At 49.3% G+C, this 23,374-nt stretch overlaps 1 protein-coding gene across 1 annotated transcript in view; it reads right to left on the bottom strand.

Annotated features, from left to right (window-relative positions):
• Ulk4 (unc-51 like kinase 4) overlaps positions 1–23,374 on the bottom strand; it is a 398,151-nt gene that overhangs the window by 370,129 nt on the left and 4,648 nt on the right. The window contains exons 2-12 of the mRNA XM_005383568.2: positions 22,310–22,477; positions 20,352–20,451; positions 18,571–18,710; positions 16,471–16,627; positions 12,387–12,488; positions 11,751–11,834; positions 9,989–10,064; positions 7,175–7,267; positions 5,949–6,070; positions 5,745–5,814; positions 4,024–4,120 (exon numbers count right to left, since the gene is read on the bottom strand). Coding sequence (XP_005383625.1) covers positions 4,024–4,120; positions 5,745–5,814; positions 5,949–6,070; positions 7,175–7,267; positions 9,989–10,064; positions 11,751–11,834; positions 12,387–12,488; positions 16,471–16,627; positions 18,571–18,710; positions 20,352–20,451; positions 22,310–22,477 — 1,209 coding nt within the window. The remainder of the gene's footprint in view (positions 1–4,023; positions 4,121–5,744; positions 5,815–5,948; positions 6,071–7,174; positions 7,268–9,988; positions 10,065–11,750; positions 11,835–12,386; positions 12,489–16,470; positions 16,628–18,570; positions 18,711–20,351; positions 20,452–22,309; positions 22,478–23,374) is intronic.

The following is a 23,374-nucleotide window of genomic DNA, read 5'->3' as shown; positions in this document are numbered from 1 at the left end:
TGTGTGTGCGCGCGTGCGCGCGCTCTACTTAACTAGAATCTTTATTCCTACTGCTCTGCCTAAGCATTTCACATTGGAGAAAAAAGAAGACTTAAACATTATAAACTAAAATTTAAATAAGCATTAATGACCTTAATAAAAGAGAAAACTAATAGTGAAGAAAAGAATGAGAACAAGAAATCAAAGGGACATGGACACAGTAACAGAAAAGCTAGCTAATGAAGGGCCTAGAAACAGAGACAGGCACTGGCAACATAGACAAAAGTGGATACACATGCACAAAGAATGAACAGGGAAGGGTGCTGAAAAACAGTAAGTTTAAGAACATGGATTTTCAAGACAGAAACCAGACTGACATAGCCATTTATTAACTACACAACCTTAAGAAACTTAGAGCCTGCTTTCTGCATCATAATAAAGATTAAAAGCAAAAACATTTCAAAATTTGAAGAGTAAGTACACAGCATTTGAAACAATGCCCAGCACTGCCCAAGAGAGGAGAGTTTAATGACTTTTAAAAAGTCGTGCTGGCTTCTGACAACGGACTGCTGGGAGCCACGGAGTGAGGAGGCAGCAGGCTGGTGGGGATCGGGCCTGTGGGCATGGGCAGCAGGAAGAAGCACCTAGCAGAGCGAAGGGGGATGCCCCTGCCACTGACACGGGGTTAGTGAGACTGGTCCACAAAGTAAAGTAAGAGCAACATCTAAGAAAGAGGCGGCCAAGTTATCTTTACATGCAGGTGCTATACCTTAGTCAGAAAACCAAAATTACCCACCTGAAGAATTATTAGAAACAATACCAGAATTAATAAGGGGTCCACTTAGAAAATTCCTACGTAGGAAGGTCCTATAGCCAAACTGAGCAAATGCACAAATAATGAATTATCACAATTTAACATACCATTCACAACAGCAAAGATAAATAGATGTAATCCTCAGGAACATGAGTATTGTGTAGATCTGTTTTCTAACGCTCTCAGCCTTAGGATAAAGGATGCTCCACATGAGCCAAGCTACGTGATCAATAATCACAATGAGATCAAAATCATGAAAAAAATTAACACTTATTCCTTTGCTTAAAGTAAACATTATGCATCAAACCAGAAGAACAAATATGAAAAAAAAACAAATACCAAAACACAATCAGTTTTTGCTTTGGCAAGTGTCATGGCTGCGTCTAGACGTACTTCCCAAGCCTCATGCCGTCACAGATGGGCTTTGCAGACAGGGCTGGATTGTGAGTGTGTGACACTGGGGCCAGGGGTGTGTGGTTACTGGCATAGTTCTGGGTGTGGATGATGGCAGGGCCCACCCTGGATGTGAGTGCTGCCCACCCTAAAGGACCTGGAATAGCCAAAACAATCTTAAGAAAGAACAAAGTTGAGGAATCATACCATATTTCAAAGTTACAAAAGCTTTACAAGAGTGATAGTAGTCTAGGAAGCATGCTAATATCACAGGGAGAGACAGATACACCCCCAGAACCTAGCCAGGAAAGAAACGCACACATTTACAACCTGCTGATTTCCCCCAAGAGAGGTGAGACAATACAACGGGGATGGAACAACCCCCCCACAGCAGCACTGTGGAAACTGGAGATCCACACGTAAAACACAAAGCTGATCCCTACCTCACGGCCCACACTAACACAAACTCAAACGGACCAACGACCTACTGTATGAGCACAAGCTACAAAACTGCTGCAGGGAACCACAAGCACAAGCCCTTGTGGCCTTGGAGTGGGCAGTGGCTTCTTAGATGCCACACCCAAAGCACAAGTACAAACACACACAAAAAGATAACCTGGACTACATCAACATGAAAACTTGTGCTTCAAAAGAGCCCATCACAAAAGACAAGGCTGAGGAGCAGGGAGGCTCCTCAGGGTGGCAGCACTTGCCTGGCACACACAGGCTGGGGCTCAACGCCCAGCTCCACAAAACAAGAAAGGAGAAAGTGAAAAGACAGCCACGGAAAGGAGAAAATGTTTACAAATCATCTCTCTAGAGGGCCAGGTGTGGTTGCGCACAGCTATAATCCCAGCACTTGGCAGGCTGAGTCAGGAGGATCACTATGAGTTCAAGACCAGTCCGCACTACACAGTGAAACCCTGTCTCAAAAAAAAAAAACCAAAACAACAACAAAAAAGCATCTCTCTAGGACAGGTGAAAACCCCTACAACTCAGTAACAACATTAAAAACCCACAGGATTTGGTCAGACATTTCTCTAACAGCAACAGGCAAATGGCCAACAGTTCTGTAAGATTCTCAATATCATAGCCATCGCGAGACAGCAAATCATACCACAAATGAGACAGACTCTGATGCTGAAGAGGATGGCTCCCACCAGAAAGTCAGACAACACAGCACCAATCCCAGCAGCTGGAAGGCGGAAACAACCCAGGTATCCATCAACAGAAGACAGGTAAACAAAACGGGGCATTACTCAGCCTTAAAAATGAGTGAAATTCTAGCACATGCCCTGGCATGGCTGATCCTTGAAGACAGAGGCTGACAGACTCGGTGCGTAGTTTCACTTTGTGATGCTGAACAAGCTCCAGAGGTGGGTGCAGTGATGGTTCCACAACAATGCAAACGTACTTAATGCCAGAGCTGTGCACTTAGAAGTGGTTAAAATAGTAGATTTTAAGTTATACAGTGGTACCACGGTTCACAAACACTCCTGTTGTGAATAGTTTCATTCACAAACAGTAAAATTTGGCGAAATTTTTCTTCTGTTTGCAAACTCTGCATTTGGTGCTGAGCACAACCAGAGCCACCTTTACCACACAAACACAACGTGGCCATCTTTTCCAGAATCGTCGAACAAATTAGGTTCGTGAAGCAAGGTGCCACTGTACCTATTTTGCCACAACTTTCTTGGGTGTGCGTGATGCTAGGGATGGAACCCAGGCCCTATACACACTAAGCAAGAGCTCTACCACTGACCCACACCTGTGGCACCTACATACTGCAGTCTAACACGTGCACGACAGAGCCATAATTCATATGTCTTGCTGCTGGGTAGCCTGAGCCTCCAGTGGTACATGCAAGACTGTCCCATCCGGTGGCTTTTCATTAATTTTATTAGGAGAAAGACCAATAAAAGTCATTAGATCTGTTTCTATCACCAATGGTATAAACCACCCAGAGGGACAGTCACTCATGTACCACCATGTGTTAAAAGAGACAAACAACAAACACTGGTGAGGATATAAAAAATCAGAACCCTGAACACACTACTGGTGAGAATGTAAGATGGAGCAGCTATATTGAGAAGCAATTTGCAGCCCTTCAGGAAGTCACAAGTCGGTCCAATCTGACAAGGCAAGGGCACTCCTATGTACACACCCAACAGAAGTAAAAACAGACCTCGCACACGCATGCACAAAGATGTTCACAGCAGTGTTTTTAATACAGCCAAGTGGCAGGCATACCCCCAATATCTGTCCGCTGATGAATGAATGCAAAAAAGACGTAGGACACAGTAAGAGTATTATTTGGGAATAAAAAGGAATGTAGTACTGATGCTGCTTGCTACAGCTCAGATGAATCTTAGAAACATTCTGTTAAATTAAAAAGCCAGTAACAAAAGACTACATATTGCGTGGTTCCACTTGTCTAAACCATCCAGAACAGACAAGCAGACTGCTGGTTGCTCAGGACGAGGTAGGAAGAATCGGGCGATGGGGTGACGGCCGTGGTACAGGGCTTCCACACGCTGCAGCTGCTCCCCCTGCCTGAGGGAAGGTCACGCGTCTCTGAATAGGGCAAAGGCCCCCGACCGCATGCTTTAAATGGGTGAATTGTAGCTCGTGTCAATTATATCTCAAGGAAGCTGCTACCAAAAGAGCAACTACATGGGACCTCACCTTTACAGTCCTTACTAGGAATCAAGTGACGCTCAGGGAAGATACCTCTGCTGTAAATCTTGAGATTGTGAACACAATTCATACATCAGCTTGTAATTATCTGGGGGAGTCTCTACATCTTGCACAGAAAAAACAACTCCATCGCTGCCCACCTTGGCCGAGGCCGAGGCCTTCTGTGGTGAAGTCTGAGTCCCATCCTGTCTAGGGCTCAGCCCCACAGCAGTGCTGGTCCTTGGGGTCGGACGAGAACTGAGAAGTAACCACAAGACATTCAGATTCCCGAAACCTCATCCTCTGTGTACTAGTTTCTGGAAAAAACACGTATTGTGCAACACGGTAAAATATGGTAATTGCATATGACCTCACATAGGAAAGTTTCAACTCTAATTTGTGTTTAGATAACACTGTAATTTTTGAAACAACTCCCTGACTGTTACTTCTTTTTTTTCAGTCTTCTATGACATATATTTTCTTTTTTAACTGGAAATCTTAATACACTGATTTTAGTATTTTTAAGTGTCTCCTGGTATAGGCAAGACTAATGTAATAAAACATGAAATACAAAGAATGGAAAACATTCACAATTGTATTCCAAGATACATACGAAACGGGAAATTACCTTCATGCCTACTTTAGACAAGTTATATTCTGCATCTATTTTTAAAAATTCTTCTTACATGTATAAATGTCTGCTATAAGCTATGGACTGCTACACTATTCCTCAGTTTCTTTTGAGTTTTCATACTTTAAAAACCCTCCCAGCAAGGTGTGTTGATGCACATCTGTAACCCCAGCTCTCTGGGAGGCTGAGGCAAAAAAGAAATCACAAGTTCAAGCCCAGCCTGGGCAACTTACCTCAAAATAAAAAACCAAAAAGGGGCTGGGGATGTGGCTCAATCCCCTGTACCACAAACAAGAAAATCATTGTCATTAGATAATTAAGAGTCTTTCTAATTATTCCCCTTACATTCTCTGAGATTAGTATTTTAGCTTTCTTTCACTCACTTTTCACTCACTAAACATCCACATAGCCTATAACAGCATACACCAGTGGCGATGAGTCTTTAAATGTCAATTTTAAATGGTTTAAATTTGTAAAAATAAATTGAACATACTTTACATTAAAGTATGGGTAAAACAGATCAAGAACCTTTAGTTTCACATTATAGTCTCCATTTCATGAAATAAAACTACTTCTATATAAGATTTTTCTTTTGCAGTGCTTGGGACCTGACTGCATGCATGCTAGGCAAGGGCTCTACCGAAGAGCTACACCCCAACCCAAGGAATTTTTTGAAAACTATATTTAGTGTTTATGTATTAAATTCTCTACACATTTATCCTGATCCCTTTAACGTACCATCCTCATTTTTTTTTCATTCTTTTCATGATTATAAACATCGTTTAAGCTTCACATTAAAAAGCATTTTACTGAAAAACTGGGGGTTTAGGGACACAGCCTGGTGGCTGACCACTTGCCCAGCAGGCCCGAGAGCCTCCACAGAGTCCCAGCCCTGGACACCAGACAGGCTGGGAGTGGACAGCGTGTCCCCCTATAAGCCCTTAGCCAAACAAAGAGGCTGGGCTGTGGAAATTGTCAGTTCGTTTTTATTTGAAGTTAAAGCATAAAATGCAAAGGACGCGACACTTACAAGTAGGGGAAACGAGTAATTGCTAATCACACAGCAGAATCTAGAGCCCACTGGCCAGCGCACAGCTGTAGCTGTGAAGATGCAGTGAGCGTGTCAGGCGGCATCGGCGCCCCGTCCTCCTCCTCTGGGTAACGGGTGCCCCCGGACAGCCGGTGGTTTAAGAGGGTTTCACTGTCCTCTCTCGCTGCTGCCCTCACCACGTCTGGATGTGACATACGCACCTGAGAAGAAAGAGGGACTCGCTCAGCTGCCCCCCGGCAGTGCTCTTGGGCCGCAACTTGGCTTGGTTTTCTGAAGCGGGAAAGCAAGGTATTATCCATAAAGCGACAATCGTCCGGACCACAGCCAGAGGCGGATCTGACAGGAGAGTCCACTCACACGTCAGGCCCAGCCAGACGCCGCCCACAGCAGCCCGAGCCACTCACCGAGCTTGAGCACCGGGCTGAGTCGCTGAGCCGCCCTGGGCCTGGCACTGCGGCCACTCAGAGGGTGCTGCGCAGGCACCTTGGGGTCCTGGGGCCTGGAACCTTCCTTCGCGCTTCTGCTGCTGCACAGGAGAGAGCCAGCACAGCGGGACTCACTCTGAGCTCTCGGAGTTGTCTGCGTCTACCAGTAGCTTGAAAGGTAACTAAATTATACGCAACGCCCGGCAAAGTCAGAAAGCTAGTATTCATCCTCGGTATCAAGCAGAGCACTTCTGACACACAGGGCGCCGCGTGGAGTCTGCAGGCCTTTCCTGAGGGAAGCCGAGCAGAGGTGGCACCGTCCCAGCTCCAGCCTGACTCCCTGTGCAGCCCCCAGTGCGCCCGGCCTGGCCTCTCAGCAACGCAGCATGTGCAGGCCAGAGAACCTGAGCGGCATCCGCTTCTGACGCAGGATGGCAAAGGCTCCCGCAGGGGCAGAGGCCACAGGAGAGGCCCACATTTGCCCCCAGCCTCGGGTAACCCTGACGCAGCCCCGGACACGGCAGAGCTGAGGGCTGAGCCCCAAATGCTAACAAGACGAGCTCATTCTCCGACTGGAGAGCTGTGGCCCCAAGAACACGAGGCCAAACCCCGGGGCTCGGCTCTTCTTGCTCCCTCGCCCCTCCCTGCATCCCTATTCAACCGCATTCGCCTGGCTCCGTGTGCGGGGCTGACATGATTCCGTACTGCAACTGAGGACCGCTGGGCAGGACGAGCTAAGCGCACCTCAGAGCCTCAGGACCTCCGACCTCTCTCAGCGCAGCCGGGCAGAAAGCCCAGCGGGGGTCCCTCGAGAGCCAGGCCAAGGGTGGCTCACTCTCGCCTTTTCCTTCCCAGTTACAACACGGCAAATGACCGCCTGCTCCTAGTGCTTCTCCGCGGAAGCTCCGTGAGCCAGCGCCAGCCACAAGGCCACCGCCCTGCCGAGGGGAGGGCGCAGGCCCCTAGGAGGCAGCCAGCAGGTGTACCGTAAGGAGGGCTGAGCACCAGCGCAGCAGACCACTGGCTGAAAAGGACAGCTGCTCAAAAGATGAGCAAAACCAGCACCGAACTCGTAAACTCTAGTTAAACCAACACCAGCTTATGGCTTTACAAGCGCTGAAATTCAGGCCAGTGATGCTGCGCTACTCGAAGGTAACAGGCACGCGAGTGCGAGAACCACACCCAGGCACGCGACCGCCGCACACCTGCCGGGGAAATCCTCCACGCGCGACTCCTTGGCTTCCCTCGTGAGGGTGCCCTTCCAGAAAGGGTGCTGCAGCACGCCGTTCCATGTGAACCTTCACAGAAACAGAGCATTAAAACCTTACCTCACCCAGATTCGCCCCAGAGCACTCCCAGGTCACACACAGGGGACAACAAGCATCCGCTTTTATAATTTAGAACATCATCCAGATGGGCCTTTGAACGCGCTCCCCACTTTATTCTCGCACAGACACCGATGGCACAGAATGAAACTAACAATTAGGAATCTCAGGGCTCACAGTACGAGTCTGATGAAGAGAAAACTTCTCAGGTTTCCCAACCAGTTCATGAAGGGCATCCACAAACAACTTGAAATTTCAAAGTCAACATGCCACACATTATCAACCTGTCACTCTGACACTGTATGTCCCAAGAGAGGCAGGACTATCGCAATCACCCGGCTGTGTGACATGTGTCAGCTGGGGACTTCACTCGGCGCCTCATTTGGAAACAGACCAGAGTCTCAGCTTCTCAGCTGCACTGCCACCCCACCCCCGGTGTCAGAATAACGTCGCCTGGCTGCTTCACGGCTCAGCTGAACGCGACTGCAGACTCACGTTCAGAGAAGTCTCGCTACGAATGTCTGCACCTCTAGTACACTCACTAGCTTAGGAAAAGGTAAGCTCACCTGACATTTAAAGAAAAAATGTGCGCCTGCCTGGCAAGCGCAACGTCGTGAGTTCGGTTCCCGGTACCAAAGAAAAAAAAAAAAAAAAAAAAAAAAAAAAAGAAAAAATGTGTGCTTGATTAATTGTTCAAAGTATCTGCATTGAAATAGAATTACTGATCAAAAGTAAAACACAAATATTAAAGAAAAATAATGTGCAACCACATCCCTTTTACACATGGGGCTCTTGAAATTCACTGAAGAAAGCCAGGTGTGGTGGCGCACGCCTGTAATCCAGCACTCTGGGAGGCTGAGCCAGGATTACAAATTCGATCCCAGTCTGAGCAACTCAGTGACTCAGCAAGACCCTGCTTCAAAATAAGAAGGGCTTAGGATGTAGCTCGTGTGACGGCCCTGGGTTCAATCCCCGTACCATAAAAACAAAAGGAAAAAAAATTCACTGAAAGAGAAATAGAAATGGCCAACAACAAAATTTATCTTCCAGCCATCAGAATGGCAAATAATGAAAAGACTCCGAAAGGCTGCTGCAGGAGAGGTGGCAGGGACGGGTGAGGTGTGGATCAGCACGCGTCCCGAGCGTACTGCAAACTGTACCGACCGTTATATCCGAGCAGCACAGCCGACTCTTCTGTGCTCTGGCATTTCACCCTGCACCCCCACTTTGAGAAATTTACACAACATCTGCGCAAGTGAACCCCAAAGAAACGTAAAAGGACACCGTGAAAGACACTTAACATAGCAGCGTGTACACTACTGTGACTCCAGACACTGTGAAATCTTTATTAGACTGCTGCATGTGCCTTCTGTAGCCATTTAAAATGACTAAGCAGATACATTTATTAGTATAAGAAAATACCCATAATATACCATGAGATAAAATAGGTGGTTATGGAGGAATCCTCTCCTTCAGCAAAAAATCCCACACTACACCGACATGAATGCAGGCATGAGGCTGCACTGCGCTCACCTCCCCACCGCACCCTCGGGGAACAGAGACCAAACCCCGAGGATGTCCGTGTCCTTACACGAAGTGACACATCTGGGTTTCTGTCTGCTTGCTTTTACGACTCTGGATCCTGGGCTCAGGCCCTGGCACTGAGCTACATCCCAGCCCTTTCTTTTTTATTTTGAGACAGAGTCTCGCTAAACTGCTAAATTGCTCAGGCTGGGCTTGAACTTGCGATCCTCCTGCCTCAGCGGCTCCCAGTGCTGGGATGACACGTGTGCACACACACCTGGCTTGAAGTGACACATTTGTATGTTACTGCATGCACCCTCTCATATACCTGCAATCATCTCCACATTCCTAATAATACCCAACACCCTGGACGTGCTATGCACCTGGCTGCTATGCTTTCTAGGCAGTGACAGCAGGAAAACAGTCCAGACTGTTTAGTATACACGCAGTCTTTCGTGAATATTTTCAATCTGCGATCAGTGGAATTGTAGACACAGATCTGGAGGACACAGAGGGCTGAGCACAAGTCATATGTGTATTTACATCCTGTCCACCTGAGGTTACCCTAGATAACACGAGCCCTACCTCATGCAATGTACGGCTGCAGAGTCAGCTCCTCCCTCCACAGGGCTTTCTTCATACGTGTAATAAATGTGAATGGGGTATTTTGTACCTGGAATTTATTCCCCATTTCACACCCTGAGTGAGCGACCCCCACACACCTGTCTAAACCCCCTCGCCTCCACCCTTCCAGTGGCACAACCAGGATGGGACGGGGCTGTGGCTCAGCGTGAGCACAGTGCAAGGGACCTAGGCTGGGCACTGTTTGCTTGCTTTTATGGCTCAGGCAGGGGGGAGGACCAGAAAGCAGGGGCACCAAAAAGGAGGGGTGGACAGGGGCAGGGGAGGGGCCCCTGCTCTGGACCCCAGGCCAAGGAGACCTCACTGCCGGCCTCCCCACACAGAACCTTCCTAGCAAGCCCACTGGGAAGCACTATTTCAGAAGTGCACGAGGGGAACAAGATCCCAGTGCCGCTCGCATCCAAACTCAATCAGCCCGTACCTTTCCTTTCTTTCTTTCTTTTTGGTACCACGAATCAAACTCATGACCTCAGCCTTGCCAGGCAAGCACTTATGCCGCTGAGCTATATCCCCAGCCCCGGCCCGTACCTTTTCTGAGGATCTTTCTGAAGCAAGCCGTCAAGCAAATTAACAAAGTCTGAAGATGCCTTCGGACGTGACGCATCTACAAGTGAATGAATTTCCAAGAAGAAGAAAGGAGGTGAGAAGCATCAACCACTACACCCTGCGTCCTGACGAAGGTGACGGTGCGAACCGTGAGCCCACACGGGCTGCAGCAACAGCAGCACGGCTCATTCGTGAGGCACAAGGCTCAGAGACACAGGGTGCTCCCTCGATGGCTCAGGAAACGAAGCTCCCAACTCGTCCTCCCTGAGCAGCCGAGCAAGGAGCAGCTGCGCAAGGAGCAGCCCCAGCCCGCCCAGCCCTTGACTTCAACAGTCAGCTCTGCCTTGTTCTCTGCGGAATCCCAACTTGACCAATTTTTCGCTTTCCTTTGTGGTACTGGGAATTGAACACAGGGCCTTTGCTCTGAGCTACACCCCCAGGCCCCGTTTTTTTCTTTTTTTTCCCTTTTTTTGAGACAGGGTCCCACTAAGTTGGCCAGGGTAGGCTCGAACCTGTGATCTTCCTGCCTCAGCCTCCCAGCGTGCTGAGGTCACAGCAGTGCACTGCCATGGCCAGCCAACTCTGCTTTTATACCACCACATGATGAGATTACTTGCAGTGTCCTGTTTACTCTGAAGATTTTTAACAGGGAAGTAACAAACACTGCAGCTTTACAAACTGCCAACTCCATCAATCGCAGGATGCTTTGTCTTTGTAAGCCAGAGGGTTAACCACCATGGCCAGTTCACAGGGCTTCAGAGAAGAGGCCACAAGGACCAGGACCTGAGACAGCAGTGAGGACCCTGAGCGGGGCCAAGGGACACCGACGGCTCCAGGGGGCGCTGTGGCCACAGTTGGAGGACAGGACGGTCCCAGGGAAGTGACTGCTTTTGGGCCAGAGGTCAGATGGCACCCAGGGCCTTACCACCTTCATTTTCAAATTTCTCCTCCCTGCGTAAAAGTCTTTAACTTACAGCAGAAAATAATACAGCACATAAAGCAAAAAAATCAGCTTTTGTTTTAAGAAGCAGACTTTTAAAATACCGAGTTTTTCTTCACCATGGGTAATTCTAAAAACAGAGAAAATAGTCTGCATGTCTCTTCTATTCATTACTTCTCAAAATTTCTTGTTTTAAACACAGCAAGCATCAATTTTTATAGAATCCTGTTTTCATTTAGGGGGTCTTAACTTCTCAACAATGTACAGTAAAATATTAACCTACATCCATGTCATTTGTGTTTCTTTTCTTTCCTTAAAATCACTGTTAATGATAGACTGTTATGTTAACTGTAATTTATATGAAGAAAACAGGACAACTGTCTAATTTAAAAGGTTTTTAAAAGATCTCAGGGTAACAATCTGACTCATGAAGACGAGTACTGAGAAAGGCCTCTTTTCTTCCTATTTGAAACACCACACAGAAATAACCACACACGATGAACACAAATTAAATGAACGTAAGTTAATAAATATAAATATATATGAGCTAGAGCTTTTAAAACCTCTAAACCAGGTTTCCGGTGATACAAAAGCCCAAAACAATTCATGTTTTTAAGTGAAAGAAAATATTAGTACTTTGCTTTCAATTTCATTATCAGAAAAATGGCAAGAAAAAAAACTATCAATTTGGGACTAAACATAAAATGTAACTTTTAGAGGTTATGAATCATTAAAACAGATCTTGAGTCAAACACGATTCCAATCAGCGTAAGGTGTAAATTAACTTATCACAGGAACGCTTACCCTTTGGAACAGGAGGCAGCGGATCTGCATGTAAAATCTTTTCAGCTAATTCTGGGACACTCTCTGAGAAGAATGGAGGTTTTCCTGAAATCACATTAACTTGCAAAATTATACGCTGTGCTATCACCAATATGTCCAAACTTAGCTACTGATATTTCAGAATCACAGTTTACAGGAAAAAGCAGTAAATAATTACTGGATGCCTAATATGTATAACACACATACTGTCTATTTTTTTTTATATTTCTCTAATTCAAAATTTCCTACCCTATCTGACACACAAACTCACTCACAACACATGATCACTACCACAGCTCAAGGCTTCATGGGCTGCTCAACACATTCAAACAATTCAGATATGAGGACCTTTTGAAGAATTCTATTAGTAATCCCACTTTTAATAATTACACACATTTCAAAATTCCAGGTATCATGAAAAATTACCTACTACCAAAAAGCTCTTGCAAACCTGCATATACTTCCACATCAAGCAATTTAGCCAAATACAAAAATTTAATAAAACTAGACTTCTGACATCTTATAAATTAAATATTTGTAAACTATAGGTGTAGCCTTTTTGACATTATTCTTTGTTCCAGCTAGCTCTGACCTTACACTGAAGCCGAAGGCAATCACCTGAAAACATTTCATAGAGCAGACAGCCCAACGACCAGAGGTCAGTGGTAACGGAGAAGTCAGCGCCCCTCACGATTTCTGGTGCCATATACACAGGAGACCCTAAAATCAAAGTGCAAAGAACAGCGGTTAGGCATCTGTCTCATACCCCACAAACCTACTGGGGGAGACCTGGGGAGATGAACAAAGACTAGAGGAAAACGTATATATGAATAAAACCTCACATGCTGCTATGGATTACTTCTAATGCCCCTCCAAAAGCCTCATGCACTCATAGATGGGGCTTTTTGGAGGTGACTGGATCTAGGGTGTGTGGTACTAGATTAGGTCCACCGATTGGCTTAGCACAGTTCCGGGTGTGGATAATGGGAAGGTCCCTCCTGGGTGTGGATGACACCATCCCACACGCTTGTAGCCTGGATGGGATAGAAGTCCAGAAGGTGCCCTGCTTGCTGCCTCCTGCCTGCCCTGGCATGGACTGTTTCTCCTCTGTGATACCCCTCTGCCATGCCACCCTGCCTTGGAGCCAGCCAACTATGGACTGAACCCTCTACAAACTGTAAGCTACAATAAATCCTTCCTCCTTTGACTTGTGGGAGCCAGGCATTTCACCTCAGCAATAAGAAAAGTAACTGAGACACATGCATTTCACATTTCTTAAATGTTTTCTAATATTAAGATTACATTTTGCAAAGGATATACATACATGAGTACAGATTTTTAAAATACAACTTAGTGAACAGTATGGCACACTCAGTTACACACAGTTATAAATACAAATTCAACAATTAAAATACTCATATGAAAACTCTCATTAAATTATGACAATTAAAATGCGACAAGTTAAGCACCAGTAACAACCCTGAAATCCCACTGGCTTAACAGTGAAGATCTTTCTATGACTAAACCCCAAGTCTACCAAAAGGGAGCCCAAGGCCCGGTCCTGCAGCCCCTGTCAGGCCAGGCACACAGAGGGCGTCTTGAAAGCGCGGGAAGGGAGGCAGCACGCGGCACCTCCAAGTGACTCGCCTCACTTCTCGATGTCACTGGCTGTGGCAGGGGGCTGACACAACCCTGCCACACACACCAGGCACCCAGGCCAGCGGGGTGTGCAAGGTGGGCAGCACACACGAGCGTCACGTACACTTCACACAGGGCTTCACCTTATGCAGAAAGCACACATTTCAGAGCTGGAAGGGAGACACCTGTGGACACCCGGGGGCTGCTGTCCCCACCAAAACCAGGGTCCTTCTTCCCACCCTAACTACAAACCCCACACCCCCAAGGAGAACCTCACTCCACCCAGTGAGCAGTCCGCGAGCGTCTGGAGACAAACTGCACCAGCGACCCTCTTGGCAAGCCCACCCTCCGGGGCCGCGACAGCCGGACCAGCAGCCACGCACCTCCACAGACACTCACGCAACGCTGCCCACTCCCCTCGCTCAGCAAACACCGCGGGGGCCTGGCTGGCCACATGAGGACCTGAGGGCCACGGACGCCCAGGCTCCTGCCTGCCCCTCACAGCAGCCACGGCAGGGTGTGCTGGAGACGAGCGCCCATCTCTCCTCCTCCGGGACCCTGGGCTCAGGGACAGGGAGTCCCGCCTGTCTGCTCACCGCCAAGTTCCCAGCACCTCTTCGTAAGAAACGGTGCAATTAACACACAAAGGCTCTAATGAACAAAGGAATATGAAACCCTTATAGGCACAGTCAAACAGGGAAAGACCAAAAAAAAACTGAATTATTGCCTGGTAAGTTCAGTGGTAGATTGATACAGAGTCAGAACCAGTTCCCAGGTATCCAGTCCAGTGAAATCCAGCCAACAGCGGACACAGAGGGGGAAAAGGCTTCCTGGAGAAAGGTGAAAGTAGAACTGAGGAGCAGAGGGAGACAACACAACAGGCGCACACGGTGATCAACCGCCGGCACGCACACGCCAGGCAAGTGTGCTGGCAAACTACGACAGACACCGAGGGCGCGTACGCAGCTTGGAGGAAGAGCACTGGACCGGAGTGCCTAAGGTCCTGAGTTCAAACCCCAGCCCTACAAAAGGAGAGAAATGCCGGGGTCCCGGAGTGCAAGGTGGCCTGTTCTTCCAAGAAGCAGGCACGGGGACAGCAAGAGCTACGCAAGGGTTTACACAAGAAGCTCCTGCAAGAAACAGCTGAAGAGAGCTGGTCAGAGGACGCCCGACGGACCCCAACCCAGATGCCGTGCCCTCTAAGAAGGGCTTGGTGAGGCCAGCCCTGCCTGCCTCGGCATCCCCACCCCAACCATGGGCTGGTGCAGCCTGGAGAAGCTGTCAGGGCCAAAGCAGCGGCGGCTTCCCCCACCTAGAGTCACCAGTGAGGCTCATTCCCATGGCCAAAAGAACAAGAGGCCACTAGAGACAACCACACTCGGACACCAAACTCGGGCCTGCGGAGGAGACACTAAACATGCGGCCCACCCCACCGCAACCCCCACTGCCCACTCCCATCAACCACGCACACCCTGGCCACCACGGAACGCAGCCCACGCCGGCCTCTGAAACTCTGTGCCACCTACTCCACTGAGGAACTTCCTGTCCCTCAGGTTGGGACCCACGATCCAGCCCAACCCCACACCCAGGGGAGAAATTAAAGTGCGCGACCCTACTCTCCAGTCACAGTGAGAAGTGAAAGTAGATCAGAGCCCTGGTACCCACTCCCCCTTTTTTTTTGGTACCGGAAATTGAACTTGGGACCTTGTGCTTGCCAGGCAGGGGCTGTGCTGCTGAGCTACATCCCCGACCCTGGCACCCTTTCAGAACTTTCCTGCAGTGCTGCCTGCACACAGACCTCGGACCCTCGCTCTCCCTGCTCGTCAGCCCCCCTCCCCCGCCACGTCCCAGGCTCCACGGCCGGGCACCTCGCCAAGTGACACCTGGGCCTCGCGCACCCACCAGGAGCCTGCAGCTCCTTCGCCGGCCTCCTCCGGCACCACGCTCCCGCTGTAAACCCTGAGGGCTGCAGAGAGGCGAGGGGCTTACTTCTGTCCATCTACTGTGGGGACGGGAAGGCACAGCGAGGACGATGCAGAAGTCGACCCTCGCCCAGAGCCACCTGCGCCTGGCGGCCTGAACCCGCTCCGCTGCCCACTTCCCATCCACTTCTCCACAACGCGGCCTCTGCCCCCATCAGACGCGCCGCCCGCCACAAAACCCCACACTGCGCACCACAAAATCCCACCATAGTAATTCAGAACTCAGTGCTCCACTAACACAGCCCGGGACAGTCACCCTGCAGAACGCCAGCCCAGCTACAGGACGCTGTTAGGGACCCCAGAGCTTTCTTCTTAGGCATGAAGTCTTACCATACACAAGGCTGGCCCTGAAATTCACTTTCCTTCTTCACACCCACGGGGAGACAGCTCCCCTGCAGTCCCCATCCTGGCCCCCACGCCCCTCTTGTCCCTGGGCACACAGCTGCCAAGCCCAAGGGTGCTGCCCTCGCTGGCAGTGCCCTTTCCACAGCTGCTCGCCAGCTCCCCTGGCCTAACTATGTTGGCATGCTAGGGCGACAGGGAACTCGAGGAGGAAAGGTCTTTACTGCTTTTGCCAAAGGCACAAGGAACACCAGCTGGCCCCTCCTAAGAACAGCACTGTTCTTACATGTACAATTTACATTCACATGCCGCCCCAACCCATACCCAAACCACCCACAAGAGGGCACCGCTAAACCTGCCCATGCAGAGGAGATCCCTACTTAGTTTAAGGGGCCCCCCCCAAGCCCTAGTGCAGTGACGTCGAACCTTTCAGAGCTCGCAGCACACATGCCATGGGTTCGCCACCACTGCTCCAGTGAGTGCCAGGCAGTGTCCTCACCAGTGTCTGGAAGTGAGAGGCAAGGGGCAGGCCACAGGCCACGGTAGAGGCTTCTCAACCCAGCAGCACAGGCCATGGGCCCCGTGAGGTGGGCGCAGAGTTACGCCCGTACCCAGACTCCCGGTCGCCGTGACTCAGGACGGGGTCAGGGTGACAGGCAGAAGGCCAGTGTCATCTCCAACACGCGCAGCGCAGAGGCCCACGACCAGGGCCGTGACCCTGCACCCCCCAGTCCACGTACCTCTGACTCTGTTTTTCATGTTCATTACGCTTTCCCCGCTGTCACCTCCTCCTTCCTCTTCTGCCACCAAAGCAAAGAACTCTTCCAGATTCTCACCTTCCACTTTCGCCAGGCAAAAATTGCTAAACTTCAGGGTCCCGGGCCCTTCCAGGAGTATCTGTGAAGATTCAGACACAAACGCTTTCAGAGACAAGCCTGACGTTCACACATCTATCCAGGTGCTCTGCCACATCCTTTAAAAGCCTCTGAAGGGCGGGTCTACAACTTCTTCCAAAGAGAAGCAAATGGAGCCAGGCATGGCAGCACATGCCTGTCATCTCAGCACTCAGCAGGCTGAGGCAAGAGGTGCTCCCTGAGTTCCAGACCAGCCTGGGCATACAGCGAGACCCTGTCTCAAAACAAACAAAAAAAGCAAATGAAAAATAACATTTCACTAAGAGAATCAACAACTATCCAATCCAAGCAGCACGGGGGAGACCTCAGGTTCAGGAGAGAGAAAAGCAATGTGCAGTCATCAGCCTCTCTGCACCCGGGCTCTGCATCCACTCAGCCAACGGCGGTCACACACAGACGACACCGCCTGTCCTGAACGAGTGCTCCCTGGTCAGCACTCCTCAACGACACAGCGTGACAACCGCTCGCACGGCATGGGGGACGCAGCCACGCGGGCTCACGGCACACAGGAGAGGTAGGAGGCAAACCCGACACCACTTTCTCCCGGAGCCACGTACTCAGACGCCTCAGGGTGACTGGACAGCACAAGCTGCGCCACCCTCAGTGACAGCCCAGAGCGGACTGAGACCCAGTCGCTGGGCCAGCGCTTGTCCGAGAGCAGAATGCCATGGACCACGGCTGTCCTGAGGCAGAGCGGCCTGGCTTCTCTATGCCAGGCCTGGAGAGGACAGGGAGTTTCCTGACCTGAGACCCTCTGGATGTTTTATAAAAATGGGGTAAACACTACTGAGGATGGGGTGAACATCCTCAGGATGAACTGCACTTACAGGAGAAAGGCTCCCAGCCACGACCAACAGGTGTCAGGGGCCAAGGATGCCGAGAGGATTTGTGACCAGACGTCAGCTGCTGGTTGCTGAAGTGTACCAGGAAGTACCACAGTGGTGGCAGTTACTATGGGTCAGGTGGGCTCCTCTGTCTTTGAAAGAAGTCTGACACTAACCCTCGACTTCCAGTCACAAGTACACACTGAGAATGTCTGTGAACTCTGAGCATCAGAATCCCCCCAGACTTGACAGAGAACAGTCCACCAGGCACTGCTGCAGGGCTTCTGCCGCGGCAAGTCTGCATGTCCTGCAAACCCTGGGCAGCCCCGTGGCCTCTGTCCTAACCACTGAACCCACCATGCATGACACCAGCCACCAGCAGCACTTACACCAAGGGCATGGCTGCGGCAACAGGAACACAACCCACCCTCTGTCTGAGCTTGCTCGAGAGCACAGTTACATTACTCTAATACGCAAAGTCCTGGCTGTTGACAAAGCCCACGAATGACTTTACAGCCACAGGCAAACCACAGCCAGAGACAGATGCCAGCCACACCACTTTCGCACAGCTGTGAGGTTCGGGCGTTTTGCATTTTGCAACACGGCGGAAGAGAAGTCAAGAGTCAGCCTTGACCTGTGAAAATTCTAACAACTTCAAATTCCAGGTGCACACAATGCAGACCAGGCAGGCTTCACCACATACACGCAGGAGCACACTGGGTTGGGGCAACTAACCTTATGGAAGCATTATTGATCTGTAATACCAGGAATCACGCACACATCACCAAGGACCCACTTTGCAAACTGAAACAAGGCCCAGAAATACGCAGCAGGATAAAGAGCTCAGAGTCCTGCAGGCAGCTGGGTCCCTCACCGACAGTACACGTGGGAGAAGTGACACTCAGCCCACTGAGAGGAGGCACTCCACTCCCTGAAGTCAGTGGGGCAGCTACAAACGACACAGCACCACACACTCCCTTTCACGTAAAGCAAGCTGGGCTGGGGTGTAACTCAGTGGCAGAGTACTTGCCTGATATTAAAAACACACACACGAGCACCTCTGAGACACAAGCGGTTAAAGGAACCACAATTCACAGATTACCTTCCCGGGAGAAACGTCGCAAAAGAGAACGCCGAGTCTGTGAAGATGACACAGCCCGGAGATCAGGTCGGCCCCGAATTCTCTCACGACCTCTTCTGGGAGGTTTTCGTCCTGGGCAATCACTGTTTCTAGAGAGCCGCCTGTAAAGGGTGGGTTAAAATCACACACGCGAACCCACCCATGTCACCGCCAGCTGACACGAGCACAGAACGCGGTCAGGACAGGGAGCCCCGACAAGAAATACGTGGCACAGGAAACACACGTGTACACGCACAGTGGGCCGGGTCTGTGCCCACCACCAGCCAGTTCCCACTCCACGCAGAAGGTGGTAACGGGTGAGCAGGATGAGGGGTTAATCATCCCAGCCCCCCAGGAAGAGAACAGCTACGTCCTAATCCAAACTGTACACTTCGCTCACAGTCTGCAAAGCACAGGCGCACGGACGTGCGTGCAGAACCAGAGCACACTGCCAAGGACGACAGCTCCGCCACAGGAAACGATCCCAGCCCTCCTGCTCGCCACCCAGGAAGAGAAAGGCCAACGGCAGGCCCAACTCCACCAAGTGGGTCGGGAGAACTTTAAAGGTCAAGGTGGTAACAGCAGCCTAGTCTCAGCCAGCTTGCAGAAGTCCTATCAGAACTGTGACGGTGGAAGGAAAGCGTATTTAAGGTTCCGTTTGTTTCTTCCAGTGGGTGAGGAATCGTCCAAAGGTAGGCATAACTGAGAGTTAGGACCCCCACCCGGTCAGCAACAGAAATCACAGCTGTCACACAAGTCAAACAAGGGCCCACGTTTGTACGGGGAACCCAGACATGCTCCCCTCAAAAGACAACATGCAAGCCAGTCATGAATCCAAACAACTTTTTATAATGCAAGTTTTATAATTTTAAATACCAACAGGTAAAATATATACAGCAAATAATTAAACACATCAATAGTTAAGGATCTTTCATTTTTACTCAATGTATAAACAGAAATGCATCAAGGGTGATACTTACACATTTATTTTCTCTGTTAAGTTTGTAAGATGTTGAGACTCAAAACCCAGATATTACCTAGGGATCTGGTCACCTTCCTCCCTGCACACGGTCCTAGAAAACTGTGTGAAGCAACAGCTGTGACCAGTCTCTCTGATTCCTGCTTAATGAGAGGTGGTGATTTGTTGCTTCACCTTTGTCCATTTGCAAATTAAGCTTTTATAAAGCACAAATATCCTTTACACAGAAACAAAAATTGTTTTATACATTTACTAGCTAAGTAACAGCTAGTTAGCCTAAAATGTTTCTTTTTATTTATGGGGAGACTTATTTGACAAATTAATCACATTAAAATATTTCCTAAATTGTTACATTTTAATACCACACCGAAGCCCACCCAGATTGAATTTTATGTAATTCTTCCTTTTACAAAACACCCGATTTTACCTCTCTCCAATACTTAAAAAGCAACAGTCTCTGAAGTCAACACAGTGAATGTCGACACTATTTACAGTTGTGACAAAAAGAAAAGGAAGGTCTACACCCCACAATGGTGATGTCGAAGCTTTAGACACCAAGTGCCCAAACTGCAACCCAAAACCCATTTATTTACCCCAAAGTGCTACAATAATGAAACCTAAATGCTGAGATTTTAGTTTAGAGCAGCTGCTACCCAATGCTCAGCCGTGGGGGTGACATGGCACGTGTGCCAATGAGAGGGCTCTCTGTGCCCAAGGGAGCTCCCGTGCCATAGGTTCGCCACCCCTGTCCTGTATTTCCCCACACCGCCTGCCACACTCTCACCTGTGCAGAGCTCCACGACCATCCAAAGGTGGTTGCTGGTCTCATACCATTCGTGAAAAGTTACGATATTCTTGTGTTTAATTTCGTGGGTGAGACGGACCTGCAACAACATACAGCATGCACTCTCAAAAGCAGTGTACTTTTTCTTAAACCTGTGTGTCTATGTAAGAACTACCTAAATATGTAACTGGTGAATGGATAAGAAAATGTATTTACAGATATTAGAAACAATGGTTGGGCTGGGGATTCAGCTCAGCGGCACAGCACCTGCCTAGCAAGTGCAAGGTCGTGAGTTCAGTTCCTGGTACCGGAGAAAAACCGAAAAAAAAAAAAATAGAAACAATGGTTATAAATGCTAACAATGAACAGTGACACAACATGTGTTTGGGCTGGAGGTGCAGGTCTGTGGTAAGAGGACATGCTTAGCATGCACAAGGCCCCGGATTCAATTCCCACCACTGTAGGGGGCAGAAAACACATCCGTGTGAATACGAACTGCACAAGAATTATTTCTAGTAAACGTCCATAAGGTAGACATTGAAACAGCTGCTGTTGATGGTGAAACTACAGATGCTCCTTGACTTACAACATAGCTACACCCAAAAAGCACATCACAGGTTGAAAATATCATAAATCAAACATGTAGCTGCCAGGCTGGGCAACTTAGTGACATAGCCAGAAGTTGTCTCAAAAAAAAAATTTAAGCTGAGCATGGTGGCACATGCCTATGATCCCAGCACTCGGGAGGCTGAGGCAGGAGGATCGCTGTAAATTCGAGGCCAACCTAGGCAACATAGTGAGTTCAAGTTCCAGTCTGGATAACATAGCAAGACCCTGTCTCAAAATATATGTATATATATTTAAAAACACCGAACCCACCAAACATCATAGCCTAGCTTACCCTAAACATATCTGAAACAAAAAGCCCTAGTTTGTTTTGCTCTGTTTTGTTCTGTTTTGTTCTGTTGGCCTGTTACTGAAGCCCGGCTCCTCACACTGAGGTACACCCCCAGCCCAGAGCCAGACTTGGGGACAGAGAGGCAGCAGGACGGACGGAAAGCTGTCACCGACGTGAGCATAGGTAGAGGCCGCGCTCAAAGCAGCAGGCGGTCACCTGCAGGCTCAGACTGGCCCTTGACACCAGACGTCACCTCCCAGGGGCAACAAGACAACAGGGCAGAGATCCATGAGCCCAGGAACCTGGGCCCTAGTGATACCAGGGAGGGAACTGCGGCTCTCAGGGGACCTGACCAGCAGGGAGGTGATCTGGCCCCAAGGGACACAGAAACCAGGGTGACACTCACAGTTACTACAGATGTCACAGTCTTGCTTCCAGGTGCCAGGGATGGAACCCAGGGCCTCTGCACTGAGCTATATCCTCAGCCCTTTTTAAATTTTTTATTTTGAAACAGGGTCTCACTAAGTCACTAAGCTACCTGGGGCTCAAATTTGTCATCCTCCTGCCTCAGCCTCCCGCAGCGCTGGGTTTACAGAAGCGCAGCATCTGCGCCTTGCCCTGACGTCACTGGAAAGCATCGAGAGCCCCCGGCCTCTGCGCTCCCCAGGGGTCCCACAGTCTTGAGAACTCGCCTATTACTCACCTGTGAGCGTGAGCGATGCCACCACAGAGCTGGGTGTGGCCCATGCGGCGCAGGCCAGAGAGCGGCACAGGCCGGAAGCGACTCCCAAGCTAAGCGCTCGCCCAGCATCCCTTCGGAAAGCTTCACAGTCACACTTCAGCGTCAAAGCAGACATCCAGCAGTTTCCCTTGTACCCAACACCTCGGGTCGGTGGGTGACTGCCCGGACCCGCCTACCACTTACTCAGCTGGCACTGCTGAACAGACAGCGGGCACTCGCTGCTGCCCGAAACCGTGGCAGGGGACAAAAAACCTGCAGCAGCCTCTGTCCCCCGTCACCTCTGGCCCCTGTCCCCACGGAGGGACACACTTGACTCACCCAGTTGGTTATCTCGGGCCTCTTGCATTTCTCAGTACAAAGAACGGCCACAAAGTTGATGGTCCCCTTCCGTCGCCCTTTATAGACGACAGTCTTGCTGCCTCTGCCGATCTCCTCGTACAGGATGAAGTTTTCCATCCGGGCCGGCCGCTCACACACAAACAGCGTCTACAGGGGCGCACGAGAGAGCAAGTCAACCCTGGGATTCGTTAGCACAAACTGCTTAGCCCAGGAAACTTCAAAGCTAAATAAACCTAAGAATGCTACAAACCCACAAAATCCAACCACCACTACTGGGTACTTGCATCATTTTTATAAACAAAACTAAAGAAAAGAGAAGTAAAAGAAGCAATGTTCAAATTCCTACCAACAAGAACTTAAACTGAGAACAGCTATTTTCAACACAAGTAACAAACTCAGGGAATGAATGAGACTTTGTCCTACGTTGCTGTCTTTCTTGATTTCCCTTTTTTAATGGAAACCTGGCACAACAGAAAGTACACTGACTGTGAAAATCGGTGTGCAGATTCCTCAAAAAACTAAGACTACAGGTCCCATTCAGTCCCGCTGTTCCCTTGCTGGGTATCTTCCCAAAAGAATCACCAAATCACATATCACACCAAAGTGATATGTGTGCACCCACGTTTATAGCAGCACAATTTGTCATAGCTAAATCTTGGAAATAACCCGAATGCCCATCCACCAAGGAAGGGAGTAAAAAGATGTGGTATTTTTATTCAATGGAGTATTACTCAGCTGTAAACAAAGATAAACTCAAGGCTTTTATAGGTAAATGGATGCAACTAGAGACCACGCTCGTAAGTGAAATAAATCAGACTCATGTGTTATCATCATATTGTCTCTCTAGTGTGAGAAGCTGAAAGAGTAAATAAGATCCAAAATGTACAATAGGTATTACAAAATGGGCAGAAACTGTTCAACAGGAAAAAGAGGGCCAGGGCTCAGTGGCATAGTGCCTGCCTTGCAAGAGTGAAGTCATGAGTTCAATGTCCGGTACCACCAAAAAAAAGAGCAGAGACTGTCTGAGGGCAGCCATGTTCTGTA

This window comes from Chinchilla lanigera, unplaced genomic scaffold (genome assembly GCF_000276665.1).
Source record: "Chinchilla lanigera isolate Chin_1 unplaced genomic scaffold, ChiLan1.0 scaffold00019, whole genome shotgun sequence".
NCBI lineage: Eukaryota > Metazoa > Chordata > Mammalia > Rodentia > Chinchillidae > Chinchilla > Chinchilla lanigera.
This window is presented reverse-complemented; position numbering and strand designations above follow the sequence as displayed.